Source organism: Salmo trutta, chromosome 17, assembly GCF_901001165.1.
Source record: "Salmo trutta chromosome 17, fSalTru1.1, whole genome shotgun sequence".
In the NCBI taxonomy this organism is placed as follows: Eukaryota; Metazoa; Chordata; class Actinopteri; order Salmoniformes; family Salmonidae; genus Salmo; species Salmo trutta.
In genome coordinates this window covers 38666192-38688116 of record NC_042973.1, presented here as the reverse complement: position 1 = coordinate 38688116, position 21925 = coordinate 38666192, and the positions used below count along the sequence as shown (strand labels likewise).

The 21925-nt window shown below is 42.5% G+C and overlaps 1 protein-coding gene across 2 annotated transcripts in view; it reads right to left on the bottom strand.

The window, feature by feature from the left end:
- Positions 1-20189, bottom strand: part of LOC115152161 (protein BANP-like) — a 76298-nt gene extending 56109 nt beyond the window's left edge. For both annotated transcript variants that reach the window (XM_029696723.1, XM_029696724.1), the window contains exons 1-3: positions 20083-20189; positions 7717-7795; positions 2105-2193 (exon numbers count right to left, since the gene is read on the bottom strand). In XM_029696723.1, the coding sequence (XP_029552583.1) occupies positions 2105-2193; positions 7717-7786 (159 nt within the window). In that variant the 5' untranslated portion in view covers positions 7787-7795; positions 20083-20189. The remainder of the gene's footprint in view (positions 1-2104; positions 2194-7716; positions 7796-20082) is intronic.
- Positions 20190-21925: the final 1736 nt, after the last annotated feature.

Here is a 21925-nt window from a genome sequence, read left to right as displayed (position 1 = left end):
GCAGGTAGGTTTGCAGCAGCATGGCCGCTTTTGTAAGGCGGCCAACAGAGCAGGGACCCAATATGTGGCTTTCAAGTCCACATCAAAGACTCTGGGGGGTCCCGGCTTCAGTCGCAGGTTCCACACTATAATCTCCCAGTCCGGGAGGACCATGGCAGCTATCATGGCGTCCATGGTTGGGTACTCCCGGAGGCCGAGTGACTCGTAACATAACTCCATGGTCCAGCCTTTGCTGTGAGTCGGAAGAGCCCCCTGACAGAGGCCCAGTTCTCCTGCAAGGGCTCGCAGAACTCAGCAGAGATGGGTACAGATGGAGAGTCATCACTGTCCACCAGTTTGATGTCCAGTGCAGTGGCTACCCGAGTGAGTAGGCTCCTCATAGCCTCTCGAGCCGCTGGGGGCGATGAAGCCCTGCTGCCGGCTTCTGATAGCCTGTCAGCCTGGTAGCTCCGCTCACGGTGGTGAACAGTGCCAGCATCGTCCCCCAGGAACAGCCTATCACTGGCCAACAGGGAACAGCTGTCATCGCCATCGAAGGTATCAACCTCCTAATGCAGGGCATGCGCCTTCCATTCAAGGTGGTCCCAGCGGTCCGACTCGTGCCCCCATCCAGGACTGGCAGCAGATGGGCTCTGCCTGCGGTGGCTCCAGCCATGCTTCCTAGGAGGGATACTGAGCCCAGGAGAGGGACTAACAGCTCGCTGGTACACCACTCCTGGGGGAGGGAGCTCGTCCCCAGCCTGAGCCCGAGTCTGGCCGACCCACTCGCACATGGCCTCCAAATCGTGCCAGGCGCAGGCGTTCTGAGAACACCACACAAAACAGGCATCCAGTAGGGCGCTCCACCGCCCTCTCCCCAGAGGGGATGCCACCATCACACCTGTCACAAAGGGAAGCCATAAGCTCAGCCAAGCCAACAAGACCACGGAGCAGGGGTGTGACGCCCTGGGACAGCTTATGTCGTGACCCGCTTGAAGGAATAGGAACCCGGTGAGGGATAAATTACCAGGTCATGGATTTGATTTATTAGTTTTTTGTTTTTGTTTTACGCCAACTGCAATATTACCTAGCTGGTTTTAATACGCAAACAGTAAAAACAGCACCATATGATGGAGTAACTCCGTTAAGGAACTCCAAAGTTAATGTCTCAATGTAGTGGAAAGCCCACCGAGATACTCTTACACTCTGCAGGGGAAAGAACAAGACAAAAAGCCCACAGGATAATTAGCAGAGAACCCACGCCTATGGCATTGGGAGCAGCATGTTAAAGCAATTTACAACACACACACAGAACAAGCCAGTCGGCAAGTTGTGTAAGGTGAATTACAGTTTGTGGCAGCAAGAGCCACCATACTAATGGGTGCACACAGAGTCGTAGTGTAACGCTAGCGAAACACAAGTACGACAAACCACGGGCGGAAGATACACATCAACCACGTGCAGCGAGTGGAGCACTCAAGAGGAGGGGCGGCCATGTTGTGGCCAGCTGCTCCAGGCTGCAAACAGCCAGGGAGTATACTTCCACGCAAGATATTACATTTACCAGTGACTTACCAAGCAAACTTCAGAAAGTTTGTACCTCAAACCATACGGACGTCCGCTGAGAAAATGAAAGAGAATGTGTGTCGCGGCCATGGGGTCTATATGTAGGGGCGGACCCCAGCCGTGACACAGGTGTACACGGGAGTAAATCTGTAAATCCTCACCTCAGATGTATCCCTCTACCATGTTTATTTTCACTTTCTAACCGAAGTTGGTGAGGGTTTTCTTTTTTTTTTTTTCTCTCTCTGTTGGCAAATCTCGTGGGCGTTAAGACCCTACCTGAGTTTACTTGGCCAGACAGTAGGCACCCCCCATAGATGTCTTTCAGAACCCATTTTAAAACCCCACCTGTTTTGTACTGGTTGTCAGTGGCTCATTATTTTGTTCCCTTTTTCTGTTGCGCAGTGTTTTTTGGAGTTCTTGTTTGGGATCGTAACACTACATCAATGCAATTTGATTTATTTTCATAGGACAAACAAACTGACATGCTCACATGACTGACTCAGCTTAGAACTGCATATCATATCCAATATACCCCTGAAGTAGTCCATGAGTAACCTACCTTTAGAGAGGCATCTTGGGTGCTGTTGTCCACCCTTGGCCTTTTCCTGTCAGGCTTGTCATCAGAATCTTCATGATTGTCCAACACATCTAACACATCACACATGCAGTCACACACAATCATAAAAAAAAGATGCACTGTTGTTGCTGGTATGTAGCTCTTTCAAAGTGATTTATCCAAATGTACCCTAGCAGCGCACATGCCCCACCCACCTAAGGATTTGTCTTTTTCAACAATCTATTTCCTGTGTTTGAGGGGTGCAAAAATCCACCTGTCACTTACATGTCACTGGATTGATTGCTTTCATTTTGAAAGCAACTTCCGAAAATGAACACAGATTATTGTGATATTATCCTTGATCTTGTAAACAATGTAAAGTATGTTTAGACAGATTTTGATTTTTAATCTGAGTGTATCCTGCTATTGACACATTTGTTGAATTATGCAAGAAAATGTGACAACAGTAACTAATGAGGCAGACTAGACAGAGCAGGTAAGGTAGATAGAGCAAGTGTTGCAGCCCTGTTCCACCCTTATGTTAAATCATATATGCAAAAACACCTGGGGCCTTGTTTATAAACATTGTGCAAACACAAAATATTCCCCAAAACATGCAGGCGCCAGTTCACGCATTAATTGGCTGTATAAAAACTGAACTTGATGTGAGAATGTGCTTATCCTCCCGCCACCTTTAGACCATGCGTACGCACAGTTTCTAATGGTAGCCTTGTGCAAATGGGGACTATATCTTGACATATTCATAACAAAAAAACAGGTAGCTAAATATAATAAGATACAATCATTTGTTGTTAGTGAGAAGAGCAAAAGTAGACTTATTTTATCTTTGCATTCTAAAATAATTAGAAATCTATTTCCAATTATTTATTTAATTTCCATGATCTGCAGAATAACTTCCTCACCTTTTCTGACTGTGATGGTTTCATATTCGCAAAATAGCGTATAGGCCTACAACAGGTTTGTATAGGCTACCATTCTATACAATCCGATCTGAAGCACAGTTTAATGGTTGAACAGACTGTTCACCTTTTCTATTGACGTTTGTAGGCTACGTCTGAAAACTATAATGGTCAAATTTATCGAGTAGCCTAGACAATATTTCATTTATAAACATAACACATACAGTACCAGTCAAAGGTTTGGACACACCTACTCATTCAAGAGTTTTTCTTAATTTGTACTATTTTCTACATTGTAGAATAATAGTGAATACATCAAAACTATGAAATAACACATATGGAATCAAGTAACCAAAAATGTGCTAAACAAGTCAAAATATATTTGAGATTCATCAAAGTAGCCATCCTTTGCCTTGATGAAAGCTTTGCACACTCTTGGCCTTCTCTCAAACAGCTTCATGAGGTAGTCCCTTAGAATGCGTTTCAATTAACAAGTATGCCTTCTTAATAAAAGTTAATTTGTGGAATTCCTTTCCTTCTTAATCCATTTGAGACAATCAGTTGTGTTGTGACAAGGTAGGGGTGGTATACAGAAGATAGCCCTATTTGGTGAAAGACCATGTCCATATTATGGCAAAAACAGTTCAAATAAGCAAAGAGAAACGAAAATCGCAAAAACCATCAAGCACTATGATGAAACTGGCTCTCATGAGGACTGCCACAGGAAAGGAAGACCAAGAGTTACCTCTGCTGCAGAGGATAAATTCATTAGAGTTAACTGCACCTCAGATTGCAGCCCAAATAAATGCTTCACAGAGTTCAAGTAACAGACACATCTCAACATCAACTATTCAGATACCACTGTGTGAATCAGGCCTTCATGGTCAAATTGCTGCAAAGAAACCACTACTAAAGGACACCAAAAAGAAGAAAACACTTGCTTGGGCCAAGAAACACGAGCAATTGACATTAGATCGGTGGAAATCTGTCCTTTGGTCTGATGAGTCCAAATCTGAGATTTTTGGTTCCACCCGCCATGTCTTTGTGAGATGCAGAGTAGGTGAACAGATGATCTCTGCATGTGTGGTTCCCACTGTGAAGCATGGAGGAGGAGGTGTGATGGTGCTTTGCTGGTGCTTTGCTGGTGACACTGTCAGTGATTTGTTTAGAATTCAAAGTACACTTCATCAGGATGGCTACCACAGCATTCTGCAGCGATCCGCCATCCCCTCTGGTTTGACCTTAGTGAGACTATAATTTGTTTTCAACAGGACAATGACCCAATATACCTCCTGGCTGTGTAAGGGCTATTTGAGCAAGAAGGAGAGTGATCGAGTGCTGCATTAGATGACCTGGCCTCCACAATCACCTGACCTCAACCCAATTGAGATTGTTTGGGATGAGTTGGGCCACAGAGTGAAGGAAAAGCAGCCAACAAGTGCTCAGCATATGTGGGAACTCCTTCTGGAATGTTGGAAAAGCATTCCAGTTTTGCACACCGAGAGTGTGCAAAACTGTCATCAAGGCAAAGGGTGGCTACTTTGAAGAATTTAAAATATTAAATATTAAGACTTTTTTTGGTTACTACATGATTCTATGTGTTATTTCATAGTTTTGATGTCTTCACTATTATTCTAAAATGTAGTAAATAGTAAAAATAAAGAAAAACCCTTAATGAGTAAGTGTGTCCAAACTTTTGATTGGTACTGTATATCATAACCATTCTACCTTTTCTGGCCATGAGTTCATATTCCCGAAATAGCCATACAACAAATTACCATGTGCATCTCTCATTTCATTGGGCCTATTAGATTATTATAATTTCACGTTTTTGCTCTATGCATCCGAAAGGAAGCACGGCTTATAACATACAGTAGAATTGAACAGTTGAATAGACAGTTGATCTTTTGCATTGAAGTGTATAGGCTACCACAGTAAATAGGCCTAATATTGTTTTCATTTTTTTTCATAGTAGACAACGTTTAAGAAATCGCAGGCAGTGCAGCATATTTAGGTTCAGGAGAAAGTAAATGCAAAACATTATTGAATTCAAACAATCTGTTTACAGGTCCACAACAATTTGAAACGGTCGATACAGCAAATGTCACTGCAAATAAATAATTTTGCCAACACCGCCAAAGACATTTGATCAAGTTCAACATTGATATTCCCTTTAGGTATACTGTCTTGGCCTAATTCCAATCTTCCAAAGTATACAGCAAAAAACAACATTATTGTCACCATAAAAGGTGAATGATGGGCAGTATTCAGGAAGAGTTATAATGTGTGTTAAAGCGTGCACAGTTTTTCATTCAGGTCTGATTTATAACGGGAAACATGTGTATGTATGGCATGTGCCAAGTTTATAAATCTCAATATTTGTGTGTGCGTGCAGTCTTTTCAGAAATAGTGCACGCAGATATTTAGTGTAACATTTCTGCAACGGTTATAACCTGGTTTATTTATGCAAATATCTTTTACTTTATTTTAACAAAGAATATGTTTTTTAAATACCTGATACATTAACAAAATGTTAATGGACCCATATATATATACTGCTCAAAAAAATAAAGGGAACACTTAAACAACACATCCTAGATCTGAATGAAAGAAATAATCTTATTAAATACTTTTTTCTTTACATAGTTGAATGTGCTGACAACAAAATCACACAACAATAATCAATGGAAATCCAATTTATCAACCCATGGAGGTCTGGATTTGGAGTCACACTGAAAATTGAAGTGGAAAACCACACTACAGGCTGATCCAACTTTGATGTAATGTCCTTAAAACAAGTCAAAATGAGGCTCAGTAGTGTGTGTGGCCTCCACGTGCCTGTATGACCTCCTTACAACGCTTGGGCATGCTCCTGATGAGGTGGCGGATGGTCTCCTGAGGGATCTCCTCCCAGACCTGGAATAAAGCATCCGCCAACTCCTGGACAGTCTGTGGTGCAACGTGGCGTTGGTGGATGGAGCGAGACATGATGTCCCAGATGTGCTCAATTGGATTCAGGTCTGGGGAACGGGCGGGCCAGTCCATAGCATCAATGCCTTCCTCTTGCAGGAACTGCTGACACACTCCAGCCACATGAGGTCTAGCATTGTCTTGCATTAGGAGGAACCCAGGGCCAACCGCACCAGCATATGGTCTCACAAGGGGTCTGAGGATCTCATCTCGGTACCTAATGGCAGTCAGGCTACCTCTGGCGAGCACATGGAGGGCTGTGCGGCGCCCCAAAGAAATGCCCCCCCTCACCATGACTGACCCACCGCCAAACCGGTCATGCTGGAGGATGTTGCAGGCAGCAGAACGTTCTCCACGGCGTCTCCGGACTCTGTCACGTCTGTCACATGTGCTCAGTGTGAACCTGCTTTCATCTGTGAAGAGCACAGGGCGCCAGTGGCGAATTTGCCAATCTTGGTGTTCTCTGGCAAATGCCAAACGTCCTGCACGGTGTTGGGCTGTAAGCACAACCCCCACCTGTGGACGTCGGGCCTTCATACCACCCTCATGGAGTCTGTTTCTGACCGTTTGAGCAGACACATGCACATTTGTGGCCTGCTGGAGGTCATTTTGCAGGGCTCTGGCAGTGCTTCTCCTGCTCCTCCTTGCACAAAGGCGGAGGTAGCGGTCCTGCTGCTGGGTTGTTGCCCTCCTACGGCCTCCTCCACATCTCCTGATGTACTGGCCTGTCTCCTGGTAGCGCCTCCATGCTCTGGACACTACGCTGACAGACACAGCAAACCTTCTTGCCACAGCTCGCATTGATGTGCCATCCTGGATGAGCTGCACTACCTGAGCCACTTGTGTGGGTTGTAGACTCCGTCTCATACTACCACTAGAGTGAAAGCACCGCCAGCATTCAAAAGTGACCAAAACATCAGCCAGGAAGCATAGGAACTGAGAAGTGGTCTGTGGTCCCCACCTGCAGAACCACTCCTTTATTGGTGGTGTCTTGCTTATTGCCTATAATTTCCACCTCTTGTCTATTCCATTTGCACAACAGCATGTGAAATTTATTGTCAATCAGTGTTGCTTCCTAAGTGGACAGTTTGATTTCACAGAAGTGTGATTGACTTGGAGTTACGTTGTGTTGTTTAAGTGTTCCCTTAATTTTTTTGAGCAGTGTATATGTATGCATGTATGCATGTATGCATACATACATACATACACACTACATTAATGTGATATTTGACAAATATAACACCCGAATTCCCACCATCTGGTTTGACCTTAGTGAGACTATAATTTGTTTTCAACAGGACAATGACCCAACACACCTCCCTGAACCCCATTATTTGTCCATGAGAGTAAAAAAGATGATGTGCTATTATTCTGTTGATATCTGATAGATTGTAAAAATCCATTGGCAATTTATTAGAATTGTTTTTAAAACCTTTTAACAATTTCTATGACCATTGCTAATGTACCCACATGGGTAGTAGCTACCATTAAAATAAAACATCTAAAGCCAGAAGTGAAGCTTCACCATTAGCCAATGGACAGTTAGTCAGTGGTGACCCTTCCTTTACAATACAGACAAATGGATGTATAGAGACATTTTTGGATGTATTAGCATGACATTTATCGAGAGCCAGCAATTTCCCCCTTGTGGTTTTCCTTGTCAGGTCACATGGCCCTAGTTATGGTGATTGGACAGAACTTTGTGGTCTGTAATATAGATCTTACCAGTCTGGTCGCCCTGGCCCAAGTCCTCCACTGCTATCTGCACTATCTCCGCCAAATCTTGTTCCGACATTATTCAGACCTGTAAAGCCAGAGAGGACCACAAAACAACATCATTATTGAAAATAAAAAGAGCCTTGACATTCTCTGGCTCTTCAATCCCAATGTCAGTGAATTTATGACAATCAGCAATAAGCAAATAAAACAGTTTGACAAAGGGGGTTGTTCTAAAAAGAAAACATGTAGCACAGACATCAGGTTTCAAGCAGACCACTATAGTCCTTGTTCCCAAGAACACCAATGTAACCTGTCAAAATTACTTCCATCCCGTAGCACTCACATCTGTAGCCATGAAAAGATTTGAAAGGCTGGTTATGGCTCATATCAACACCATCATCCCAGAAACCCTGGACCCACTCCAATTCACTTAATGCCCAAACAGAGCCACAGACAACGCAATCTCTATTGCACTCCACACTGCCCTTTCCCACCTGGACAAAAGAAACACCTATGTGAGAACGCTGTTAATAGACTACAGCTCAGTACTCAACACCATAATGCCCTCCAAGATATCACTAAGTTAAGTCCCTGAACACCTCCCTCTGCAACTGGGTCCAGGACTTCCTGACGGGCCGCCTCCAGGTGGTGAGGGTAGGCAACAACACATCCGTCACGTTGACCCTCAATACGGGGGCCCCTCTGGGGTGCGTGCTTTGTCCCCTGCTGTACTCCCTGTTCACCCATGACTGTGTAGCCGCACATGACTTCAACACCATCATCAAGTTTGCCGATGACACGAAGGTGGTGGGCCTGACCATTAACGATTATGAGTCAGCCTACAGGGAGGAGGTCAAAGACCTCTCCCTCAAGACAAAGGAGCTTATCATGGACTACAGGAAACAGAGGGCCGAAACGGGTTGAGAGCTTCAAGTTCCTCAGTGTCCACATCGCTATGGATCTATCATGGTCCAAACACACCAACAGTCATGAAGAGGGCACGGCAACACCTCTTCCCCCTCAGGAGGCTGAAAAGATTTGGCATGTGCCCTCAGCTCCTCAAAAAGTTATACACTTGCACCATTGAGAGCATCTTGTGTGTGTGCATAGTCAACTCTTTTTGACTATGCACACACACACTGGACTCACACACTTACACTCACACTCCACTTGCACAGGCACATATTCACCGCACACACATTTACACAATCATCACATACACTGCTGCTACTGTCTATTATCTATCCTGTTGCCTAGTCACTTTACCCCTAACTATCTGTACATATCTACCTCAATAGCCCAATTCCTTGTACCCCTGCACATCGACTCAGTACTGGTACCCCATGTATATAGCCAAGCAATCATTGCTCATTGTGTATTTATTCCTTGTGATAATAATAATAGAAAAAAATATTATTATTATTATTATTTATTTATTGTATTCTGCATTGTTGGGAAGGGCCAGTAAGTTAGCATTTCACTGTTAGTCTATACCTGTTGTTTACGAAGCATGTGACAATTAAAATGTGATTTGTTCTGTGCCTTTTGCTTAACTGGACCTCATAATTCAAGGACGAGTCACTTAACTAGTTTGGCACATATCACCACTCACTGATTGGGGACTGGGATACATTTGTTTCAATATTGGTTGAGTCATGTGAATTTACTAGGCTTGATTAGAGGGCCACAAATCCTGACATGGCATAGAATATGCGCAACTCATCATTTCAATATTCCAATTTGCGATTAACAAGGCAAATTACCTCAAGGTCGATATAAGACGAATGAAGAACTGACTACTTGAGCTATGCCCTGCAACTGAGAAATGAATGTGCTCTTAGCCTTGTAGCTAGTAAAAGTATACATTTTATTGTCAATATTATTAAATATCTATAAACTCAGTTAATCAAATATAGTTAATAGTAATAAGTGGTTACTGTCTGGTTCCATTTGTCAAAATACCAGATTTCCACCAGAGGGCACTCAACCCTAACCCTGTTTGAAATTCAGGTTGAATTAAGTATTTTATTGATTGTCCTTGATTTTTTTGTCTTGGGTTCTGGACTGGGCCCCAGATTCAAGGAGAAAACAACTGAGAAAGAGTCTGATTTATTTCCTGCTCTATTCCCTGTGTGAAGTTTTACCTGAGTGGGTCTGGGTCATAGAACTAATAATAACAGGTAGAGAGTTAGCTTCTTGTTGAGCAAGCTTCCTAATGTGGGTGTCTTAAAGGGCAGTGGTGGAAAAAGTACCCAATTGTCATACTTGAGTAAAAGTAAAGATAAGTTAATAGAAATTGACTCGAGTAAAAGTGAAAGCCACCCAGTAAAATACTACTTGTGTAAAAGTCCAAAAGTATTTCGTTTTAAATATACTTAAGTATCAAAAGTAAATGTAATTGATCAAATGTACCTAAGTATCAAAAGTAAAAGTGTAAATAATTTCAAATTCCTTCTATTAAGCAAACCACCATTTTCTTTTCTTATTTTTTTAATTTACAGATAGCCAGGGGCACGCTCCAACACTCAGACATCATTTACAAACAAAGCATTTGTGTTTAGTGAATCTGCCAGAACAGAGATAGTAGGGATGACCAGGGATGTTTTCTTAATAAGTTCACGATTTGGACCATATTCCTGTCCTGATAAGCATTCAAAATAGTACTTTTGGGAGTCAGGGAAAAAATGTAGGGAGTAAAAAGTACATTATTTTCTTGAGGAATGTAGTGAAGTAAAAGTCGTCAAAAATGTAATGTACAGACACCCCAAAAAACTACTGAAGTATTACTTGAAAGTATTTTTACACCACTGCTTAGGTGGCATCCTCTCGTCTTCTCATCTAGAAAGACAAAGAAGCTACTTTATACTGAGATGTAGAGTGCCTTCAGAAAGTATTCATACCACTTGACTTATTCCACATTTGGTTGAGTTACAGCCTGAATTCAAAATATATTCATGCATTTTTAGAAATGTTAGCAAATTTTTCTAAAATGAAATACAAAAATAACTGATTTACATAAGCATTCACACCTGGGTCAACATGTTAAAATCAACATTGGCAGCGATTACAGCGGAGTCTTTCTGGGTAACATGCTGACCACACAGACATGCGCAATGGTTCTATTTTAGATGCTAGACATGCTGCAAGTCCTGCCTCTCCCATCTCCTCAATGGTTTTTAGGAGCATATATCCATGGTGGGTGATTGAAAGATGAATGAGGTCCACACTCCAGTCCAGTTGGTGGCAGTAATGCACCTTAAAGTTGGCTGCCAACAGCAATATAAAATCCACAGAAGAAGAACTAGGACAGATTACTAGAAACTAACTAGGTTTGTCCTTTTATCTATGGATGAATTGTTATAGTAGAGAACACACGATTTTGTGTTACTAAAAATTGGTCAATATTCTACAAAGATTCAGCAAACAAAAAGGACCTTGTACATCTCAGGTAAAATTACAACCCAATGTTTATATCCCAGGACAAATTTGCTAGCAACAACAAGCTAGCTTGTCACCCTAAACCCACTTCAATTTTCTTACTGCCCCAATAGATCCACAGACGATGCAATCGCCATCACACCGCCCTATCCCATCTGGATTAGAGGAATACCTATGTAAGAATGCTGTTCATTGACTGTAGTTCAGCATTCAACACCATAGTACCCTCCAAGCTCATCATCAAGCTCGAGGCCCTAGGTCTGAACCCCACCCTGTGCAACTCGGTCCTGGACCCCGCCCTGTGCAACTGGGTCCTGGACTTCCTGACGGGGCGCCCCCAGGTGGTGAAGGTAAGAAACAACACGTCCACTTCGCTGATCCTCAACATTGGGGCCCCACAAGGGTGCGTGCTCAGCCCCCTCCTGTACTCCCTGTTCACCCATGACTGCTAGGCCAAGCACACCACCAACTTAATCAAGTTTGCAGACAACACAACAGTAGTAGGCTTGATTACCAACAATGATGAGACAGCCTACATGGAGGAGGTGAGGGCTCTGGGAGTGTGGTGCCAGGAAAATAACCTCTCACTCAACGTCAACAAAACAAAGGAGCTGATCATGGACTTCAGGAAACAGCAGAGGGCGCACCCCTCTATCCACAGACGGGACCGCAGTGGAGAAGGTGGAAAGCCTCGACGTACACATCACTGACAAACTGAAAAATGGTCCACCCACACAGACAGTGTGGTAAAGAAGCCGCAACCTCAGGAGGCTGAAAGTATTGGGCTTTTCAAACCTAAAACCTTCACAAACCTTTACAGATGCACAATTGAGAGCAACCTATTGGGCTGTATCACCGCTTGGAACGGTAACTGCATCGCTCGCAACTGCAGGGCTCTCCAGAGGGTGGTGCGGTCTGCACAACGCATCACCGGGGGTAAACTACCTGCCCTCCAGTACACCTACAGCACCCGATGTCACAGGAAGGTAAAAATATCATCAAAGACAACAACCACCCAAGCCACTGCCTGTTCACCCTGCTATCATCCAGAAGGCGAGGCCAGTACAGATGCATCAAAGCTGGGACCGAGAGACTGAAAAACAGCTTCTATCTCAAGGCCATCAGACTGTTAAACAGCCATCACTAACCCATAGAGGCTACTGCCTATATACATAAACTTGAAATAACTGGCCACTTTAACAAACGGAACACTAGTCACTTTAATAATGTTTACATATCTTGCATTGCTCATCTCACATACATCCATATACGCACGCACACACACACACACACACATACATACATACATACATACATACATACATACATACATACATACATACATACATACATACATACATACATACATACATACATACATACATACATACATACTGTAATCTATACTATTCTACTGTATCTTAGTCTATGCCGCACTGATATTGCTCATCCATATATTTATATATTCTTAATTACATTCCTTTACTTAGATTTGTGTGTATTGGGTATAGGTTGTGAAATTGTTAGATATTACTTGTTAGATATTACTGCACTGTCGGAGCTAGAAACACAAGCATTTCGCTACACACGCTATAACATCTGCTAAACATGTGTATGTGAACAATAAAATGATTTATATGTCCATGAATGTTTCATATGTGTTTCAACCTGTCCCCAAATGTAAATAGTTGGTTCAGTTAGTTTTGATATTTCAACCTGCGTGTCCTGATCATGTCTGGTGGGGATAGACAAACTCAACATGCGCACGATGGAGCACACACTCGCTGAGCCGGTTTGATCATGACGTTAGTCTATTAGAGCTTTGCACACCTGGATTGTACAATATTTGCAAAAGCTCTGTCAAGTTGGTTGTTGATCATTGCTAGACAGCCATTTTCAAGAACGCAGAATGAACCAGCTTTTCCTCTAGGATTTTGTCTATGCTTAGCTTTTTATTTAAAAAAATAATTTTTAATGCTCTCTAGTCCTTGCCGATGACAAGCATACCCATACATGATGCAGCCACCACCTTGCACGAAAATATGAAGAGTGGTACTTAGTAATGTGTTGGAATTGCCCCAAACATAAGGTGCTATATTCAGGACATAAGAGTTCATTTCTTTGCCACATTTTCTGTAGTTTTACTTTAGTACCTTATTGCAAACAGGATGTATGTTTTGGAATATTTTTATTCTGTACAGGATACCTTCTTTTCACTCTGTCATTTAGGTTAGTATTGTGGAGTAACTACAATGTTGTGGATCCATCCTCAGTTTAATCCTATCACAGCCATCAAACTCTAACTGTTTTAACGTTACCATTGGCCTCATGGTGAAATCCACGAATGTTTTCCTTCCTCTCTGGCAACAGAGTTGGAGAAGGACGCCTGTATCTTTGTAGTGACTGAGTGTATTGATACACCATCCAAAGTGTAATTAATTTCACAATGGTCAAAGGGATTTTCAATGTCTGCTTTCTTTTTTACCAATCTACCACTAGGTACCCTTCTTTGCGAGGAATTGGAAACCTCACTGGTCTTTGTGGTTGAATCGGTGTTTGAAATTCACTCCTCGGCTGAGGGACCTTACAATTATCTGTATGTGTGAGATACAGAGATGAGACATATATATATATTTTTTTTAATCGGGTTAACTGACTATTAATGCACATCAGTGGAGGCTGGAACAGAAGAAATGGAATGGTATCAAACAAATGGAAACCATGTGTTTGATGTATTTAATATCGTTCCACTGATTTCCCTCCAGCCATTACCACAAGCACGTCCTCCCCAATGAAGGTGACACCAACCTCCTGTGATGCACACAGTGCAACTTATTATGAGACTTGTCAAGCACATTTTTACTCCTGATATAATTTAGACTGCCATAACAAAGGGGTTGAATACGTATTGACTCATGACACTTAAGCTTTTAATTAAATTAATTTGTAAACATTTCTAAAAACATAATTTCCCTTTACGGGGTTTTGTGGGCCAGTAACACACTTGCTTCCATTCAGCCACAAGCATTAGTGAGGTCTGGCACTGATGTTGGGTGATTAGGCCTGGCTTGCAGTCGGCACTCAAATTCATCCCAAAGGTGTTCGATTGGGTTGAGGTCAGGGCTCTGTGCAGTCAAGTTCTTCCACACCAATCTCGACAAATTCTTTACGCACCTCGCTTTGTGCATGGGGGCATTGTCATGCTGAAACAGGAAAGGGCGTCCCCAAACTGTTGTCGCAAAGTTGGAAGCACAGAATCGTTTAGAATATAATTGTATGCTGTAGTGTTAAGCTTTCCCTTCACTGGAACTAAGGGGCCTAGCCAAAATGATGAAAAATAGCCCCAGTGGCTTCCCAAGTGGCGCAGCGGTCTAAGGCACTGCATTGCCGTGCTTGAGGCATCACTACAGACCCGGGTTCGATCCCAGGCTGTGTTACAACCGGCCGTGACCTGGAGTCCTATAGGGCGGCGCACAATTGGCCCAGCGTCATCCAAGTTAGGGGAGGGTATGGCCATGGGGCCTTTACCTGACTCATTGCACTCTAGCGACTCCTTGTGTTGGGGCTGGCGCCTGCAGGCTGACTTCGGTCATCAGTTGAACAGTGTTTCCTCCGACACATTAGTGCAGTGGCTTCCGGGTTAAGCAGGCAAAAGGATTTGTTTTTCCTAGCTACCATGCTTCTACATTTGGGGCTTTAGGCTGGGTTTCTGTACAGCACTTTGTGATATCAGCTGATGTAAGAAGGGCTATATACAGTGGGGCAAAAAAGTATTTAGTCAGCCACCAATTGTGCAAGCTCTCCCACTTAAAAAGATGAGAGAGGCCTGTCATTTTCATCATAGGTACACGTCAACTATGACAGACAAAATTCGAGAAAAAAAATCCAGAAAATCACATTGTAAGATTTTTTATGAATTTATTTGCAAATTATGGTGGAAAATAAGTATTTGGTCACCTACAAACAAGCAAGATTTCTGGCTCTCACAGACCTGTAACTTCTTCTTTAAGAGGCTCCTCTGTCCTCCACTCATTACCTGTATTAATGGCACCTGTTTGAACTTGTTATCAGTATAAAAGCCACCTGTCCACAACCTCAAACAGTCACACTCCAAACTCCACTATGGCCAAGACCAAAGAGCTGTCAAAGGACACCAGAAACAAAATTGTAGACCTGCACCAGGCTGGGAAGACTGAATTATTGGGAAATGGAAGACATACAAGACCACTGATAATCTCCCTCGAACTGGGGCTCCACGCAAGATCTCACCCCGTGGGGTCAAAATGATCACAAGAACGGTGAGCAAAAATCCCAGAAACACACGGGGGGACCTAGTGAATGACCTCCAGAGAGCTGGGACCAAAGTAACAAAGCCTACCATCAGTAACACACTACGCCGCCAGGGACTCAAATCCTGCAGTGCCAGGGTGAGATCCCTGCTTAAGCCAGTACATGTCCAGGCCCGTCTGAAGTTTGCTAGAGAGCATTTGGATGATCCAGAAGAGGATTGGGATAATGTCATATGGTCAGATGAAACCAAAATAGAACTTTTTGGTAAAAACTCAACTCGTCGTGTTTGGAGGACAAAGAATGCTGAGTTGCATCCAAAGAACACCATACCTACTGTGAAGCATGGGGGTGGAAACATCATGCTTTGGGGCTGTTTTTCTGCAAAGGGACCAGGACGACTGAAAGGAAAGAATGAATGGGGCCATGTATCGTGAGATTTTGAGTGAAAACCTCCTTCCATCAGCAAAGGCATTGAAGATGAAACATGGCTGGGTCTTTCAGCATGACAATGATCCCAAACACACCACCCGGGCAACGAAGGAGTGGCTTCGTAAGAAGCATTTCAAGGTCCTGGTGTGGCCTAGCCACTCTCCAGATCTCAACCCCATAGAAAATCTTTGGAGGGAGTTGAAAGTCTGTGTTGCCCAGCGACAGTCCCAAAACATCACTGCTCTAGAGGAGATCTGCATGGAGGAATGGGCCAAAATACCAGCAACAGTGTGTGAAAACCTTGTGAAGACTTACAGAAAACGTTTGACCTGTGTCATTGCCAACAAAGGGTATATAACAAAGTATTGAGATAAACTTTTGTTATTGACCAAATACTTATTTTCCACCATAATTTGCAAATAAATTCATTAAAAATCCTACAATGTGATTTTCTGGATTTCTTTTCTAATTTTGTCTGTCATATGATGAAAATTACAGGCTTCTCTCATCTTTTTAAGTGGGAGAACTTGCACAATTGGTGGCTGACTAAATACTTTTTTGCCCCACTGTAAATAAATTTGATTTGATTTGTTAAGGAGCACAATTTGGCGGACATGTTTTGGAGGACGCATGACTCGACCTTCACCTCTCCCGAGCACGTTGGAGAGTTGCTGCGATGAGACAAGATCGTAATTGGATCGCATTTGGATATCATGAAATTGGGAAGAAAAAGGGGCTAGATACAAAAAAAAAGACCATTATTCCTCCTCCGCCAAAGTTTACAGGTGGTACTATGTATTGGGGCAGGTAGCATTCTCCTGGCATCCGCCAAACTCAAATTGGTCCGACTGCCAGATGGTGAAGCGTGATTCATCACTCCAGAGAACGCGTTTCCACTGTTCCAGAGTCCAATGGCGGCGAGCTTTATACCACTCCAGCCGACGCTTGTCCTTGCGCATGTTGATCTTAGGCTTGAGTGCAGCTCCTCAGCCATAAGAACTCATTTCATGAAGCTCCAGACGAATAGTTTTTGTGCTGACGTTGCTTCCAGAGTCAGTTTGGAACTCGCTAGTGAATGTTGCAACCAAGGACAGATGATTTGTATGCACTACGCGCTTCAGCACTCGGCGGTCCCATTCTGTGGACTTGTGTGGCCTATCACTTAGCGGCTGAGCCGTTGTTGCTCCTGCAAGTTTCCACTTCACAATAACAGCACTTACATTTGACCGGGACAGCTCTAGCAGGGCAGAAATTTGACAAACTGACTTGTTGGAAAAGGTGTCATCCTATGATGGTGCCACATTTAAAGTCACTGAGCTCTTCAGTAAGGTCACTCTACTGCCAATGTTTGTCTATGGAGATTGCAAGGCGGTGTGCTCGATTTTATAGACTTGTCAGGCACAAGTGTGGCTGAAATAGCCAAACCCACTAATTTGAAGGGTGTCCACATACTTTTGTATATATAGTGTATAACTTCAAGTACTCATACTAACCGTATATAGTTAGTATGGCAAAAGTTCCCGGATGTCGTACTACATTCGCCAAAATACAAGGTATACAAACAGTTGACACTATTTCCGTGCTTTTAGGCCCCATAATGCAACTCTTCAGAAAATGGGTGTGGCTTCACGTCGTTTTCAGTTTTGAAGAAAATATGCAGCCGAAGTCCGACGAGAGTGGATCCAAATTAATTGCTTTAACTAATTATGACAAATGTTAGGAAAATGTAGAGCAATGTAATAAAGTAATGACTTTTCAAATAAGTCACCTTACACGTAATGTTGGCTGACAATTTGTTAGCTACGCTGTCCTTACGAGTCACATAGCATATCACGACAGCAGTATGTACCAGGCATGTTTACTAGCTATCTGACATTAGTTGGCTACCAATACATCAAACTTGCCAGTATATTAACTATATGCTATCTAATGAACTACCCAACATTTATTGACTTGATTATTCCCGTCATTCTTAACTAAATGGTATAGTTGGTGTGCGTTCTCAATGGACATTCGGGTGCTTTTGTAAATTCGCTCTGGCTATCTCCGTTCGGAGCACTCTCGCCTGAGTGTTATAGAGCACAGAATAAATGATGAATTTACGAACACTCAACACCCGTTGAATATAGCCTGTGTAATTAAACGTCGGCAAAACAAAGCGTAATTAAATTCTTGCCAGCAGCACAGTTACAGTCACCAACGCTCTGGATAACATGAAAACTGCCAACCACCTCTGCAAGGGCGAGTAAAATGGTCAGAGTGAGGTGTTCTCTCATTTGTGTCTGGAAGTAGTTAGCCAGTTAGAGGCAGTCAAGCACCCAAGCTAAGGTCAGAATGCTCGAAACAACCCTGCTCCTCGGTAAGAGCGTCCAGTGTGTGCTCTGAACGCCCCCAGGGAGAAACGCTCTGAATTTAAAAACGGATAATCTGACAACTCTCTGAATTTACTAACGCAGAGTGCACTCTGGCACTCCAGATTGAATTTAAGAACATACACAAAGTCGTACAATGTCTAGCTAGTAATTTGTTACGTTAGCAAGAGGCAGCATAGCAACAGCACCAACTTCAGGTAGACAGGCGAAGCGTTAGTACGCTCAACTGAAAGGATACCATTTGTTTACAGCGAGGTGGGAAATTCCAGACCTCGTGGGCCTGACTGGTGTCACAGTTTTGCCCCAGCTAACACACCTGACTCCAATAATCACCTAATCATGATCTTCAGTTTAGAATGCAATTTGATTAATCAGCTGTGTTTGCTAGGGATGAAGAAAAAGTGACACCAATCAGGCCCTCGGGGACTGAAGTTGCCCACCCATGGTTAACAGTATACTAAAATGAACTAATATTATATAGTATATAGTCATTAAGTATGTAGTATACGGTATGGGCATTCGAACATAGCTTATGTGTCATGTGTCCAACTTTGCCTACTAATCATGGGATATTGTGTAGCAGCCTACAGTGGCACAAACGGTCCACCTGTACCTAATTGCAAATATCTGGATTTTGGTTTGAATGCCACTGTGTGGAGGGGTGTGAAAATAAATAGCTTTATTGATCAACAATTTACACTTAATTGTGGTCATTATCTTGTTGGCAATAGTAAATAAAGGTATGGCACTACAATTAAGCTAGATGTCTGAACTTGAACGAACAGGCGACTGTGCACAAATAATACAGCATGTCTTCATTCGCTGACAATATGTAACCTAACTTTAAACAATGAAGTTGCAGATATTCTAGGTCTTGATATTGACTCTAAACTAGCTAAAACCTATGGCGTAATCACTAGTCCAAACGGTTCAGTTCTGCAACGAATTCGAGTTTCTATTGGACACATTTTGGTAGGTCCCTCCCGGTTTGGCTTCCGTTTAATGTTTTGCCACAGAATCAACGTAACGTTCCTGAATAAATCCCTGGGCCTAAATTATGACTGTCCACCATTGCATGTAGCTAACTAGTTATATCTAGGCCAGCGTTTCACAGAGCTGATTCAAATGATCAAACGTTGATTGTTTGAATAAGCCGTGTACTGCTAGGGTTAAACAAAAAAACGTACAGCCTTTGGGATTCCCCAGTTAGTTTGAGAAACGTTGATTATAGGCCAATCCAAGTGAGTTGTAAAGTAGCTCGCTAGTTAGCCCGTCTAATTTACATTCTAGATAAGCCTAGATTCATCCATGTATATTTGTATTCTTAACAGCAGAAATTCTGAACGGTAAACTATTGCATGACAAACCATGATTACAGTAGTAAACTAGCTAACATGTCAGACATTACCCGGCAGGTGGGCTACTTAGCTAGCTGGGCTAACCTGCATGGTAAATATGGAATAACATTTCTGAATGCTGCCATATCTTACAAAACGTCAACAAAAAGGAGGCTACAAATTGAGTCACTGTTGTGTATTTAGATGTAATATCAGGGCAAAAACAATTGCCATTGCAGAAAGTACACTAAACTAGCTAACTAACGGTAACCATTTATAATTCGCATTAGCGGTAGCTAGGGTGTTAGCCACAAGTACAACAAGCACAGATTACAATGGTACACTAGGCCTCAATGCCCATATCCGTGGCCGCGTTGTACATTTATGATGTGGTTTATCTTATATTAATAGTCCTCAAAATGAAATGTTGAATGAAGGTTCAAAGCACACAGTATCTCCACTTCTGGCTCACGGGGTATGTACGGTGTAAGATTGGGTTATATTACCGTGTGAATGATGAATTCTCGTGTTGTTTGTAGGGATTTCGATAACGACGTCCTTCCTCGCGAGAGAAAAAGCCTGAACTTCGCCTCAGTTTCTTCACTGACCACCCGCTGCGATGGCAGGGTTGCCAGGTTCTAGCAAAATATGTCTAGACAGTGAGCTCTGAAAACCCGCTCACAAGTGCTTAAAACTAGCCGACGTTTTATTTTTTTTGCAGCGACAGACGAGTTGTCACATTTGTCAATCAAACCCTTTTCCCATAACGTTATCGAGCTAAATACGACGTAATTTTAACGACATAGGCTAAGAAGCAAAATGTAGTTTAACATCAAAATAATTGAGAGTTTAACAATTTCGCAAGAGAAAATATAAGATACATTGACGTTATTAAACTCTCCAGATCATTTTCCATCAATGGATGTCGATTTAACTTGTTTTGACTGCTATTATTAAGCAGTAAGGCCGAGGAGGTGTGGTATTTGGATGTTCTTAGGACATACCCTTTAGCCGTGGTATATTGGCCATATACCACAAACCCCTTAGGTGCCTTATTGCTATTATAAACTGCTTACCAACGTAATTAGAATAGTAAAAAGTATTTGTTTTCTCCTTCCTGTGGTACACAGTCTGATATACCACGGCTTTCAACCAATCAGCATTCGGCTCAAACCACACAGTTTATAATTGTAGATAGATCCTGTTTGTGAATGTGCATAACTGTAGATAAATCTGACAGGTGAGTTCGTGATAAGTTGGACAGAGGATCTCAAAATCTCTGTGCAGTTTTGTCACACAACACAAAGCCACATATGTCTCAAGTTTAGAGAGAGCGTTGACATGCTGCCTGCAAGAATGACTACAGGAATGTCCACCAGAGCTATTGCCAGAGAATTGAATGGGTGCTGAGAAGTATTTATGTCTGTAATAAAGCCCGGTTGTGGCAAAAAACTCATTCTGATTAGCTGGGCCTGGCTCACCAGTGGGTAGGCTTGGCTGCCATGTGGACGGGCCTATGCCCTCCCAGGCCCACCCATGACTGCATCCATGCCCAGTCATGTGAAACCCATAGATTAGGGCCTAATTTATTTATTTCAATTACATGATTTCCTTATATGAACTCAGTAAAATCTTAGAAATTGTTGCATGTTGCGTTTTATATTTTTGTTCAGTATAGATGCAGGTAGCCTATAGCCCTTGATAGGACAACATCTCACAGTGAAACTGACAGTAGTCCACAGTGAAACTGACACTAAATGTGGAGAATGATACATTTGTGATAGAGCTGTGACCATGATCACAATTGATAACTTTTAATTTAATTTAACTAAACATGGCCATTAATAATTGCATAATAACACAATGATACAACAACAAACTGAGTTATAGGATATTTATTAAATCCGTTTGCCAGCTCCAAGTAGGCTACACAAGTGGCACAAATTGATTTGCAATGACTCCAGTTATATCGTCATTTCAACATATTTCTTGTATCAAATGGTAGAACACAGTAGCCTACAATGGCTTAGAAATTAATAGACTACAATTATCCGGAAAACTTCGAACATGGCAACCCTGTGCATGGAGGCTTTAGAGAGCGTGGAGCCGACAATTATGGAGAAAAGCTGAGTTTCCTAGTTCCGACTAGCACGTGAATGCGGCATTACATCACACCAGGACCTAAAACGACATCATCAATGACGCACACCACGCCATAGATATGGTAAAGAGGTCAATAGAACTACGCTTTACATTGAATTTCAATCTTAAAAATTCATTTGAAGGATAAATATCATTTCGAATTTTAAAATGGTTCTCTTTGTCCATGGGTGGTATAGGGAAAGATTT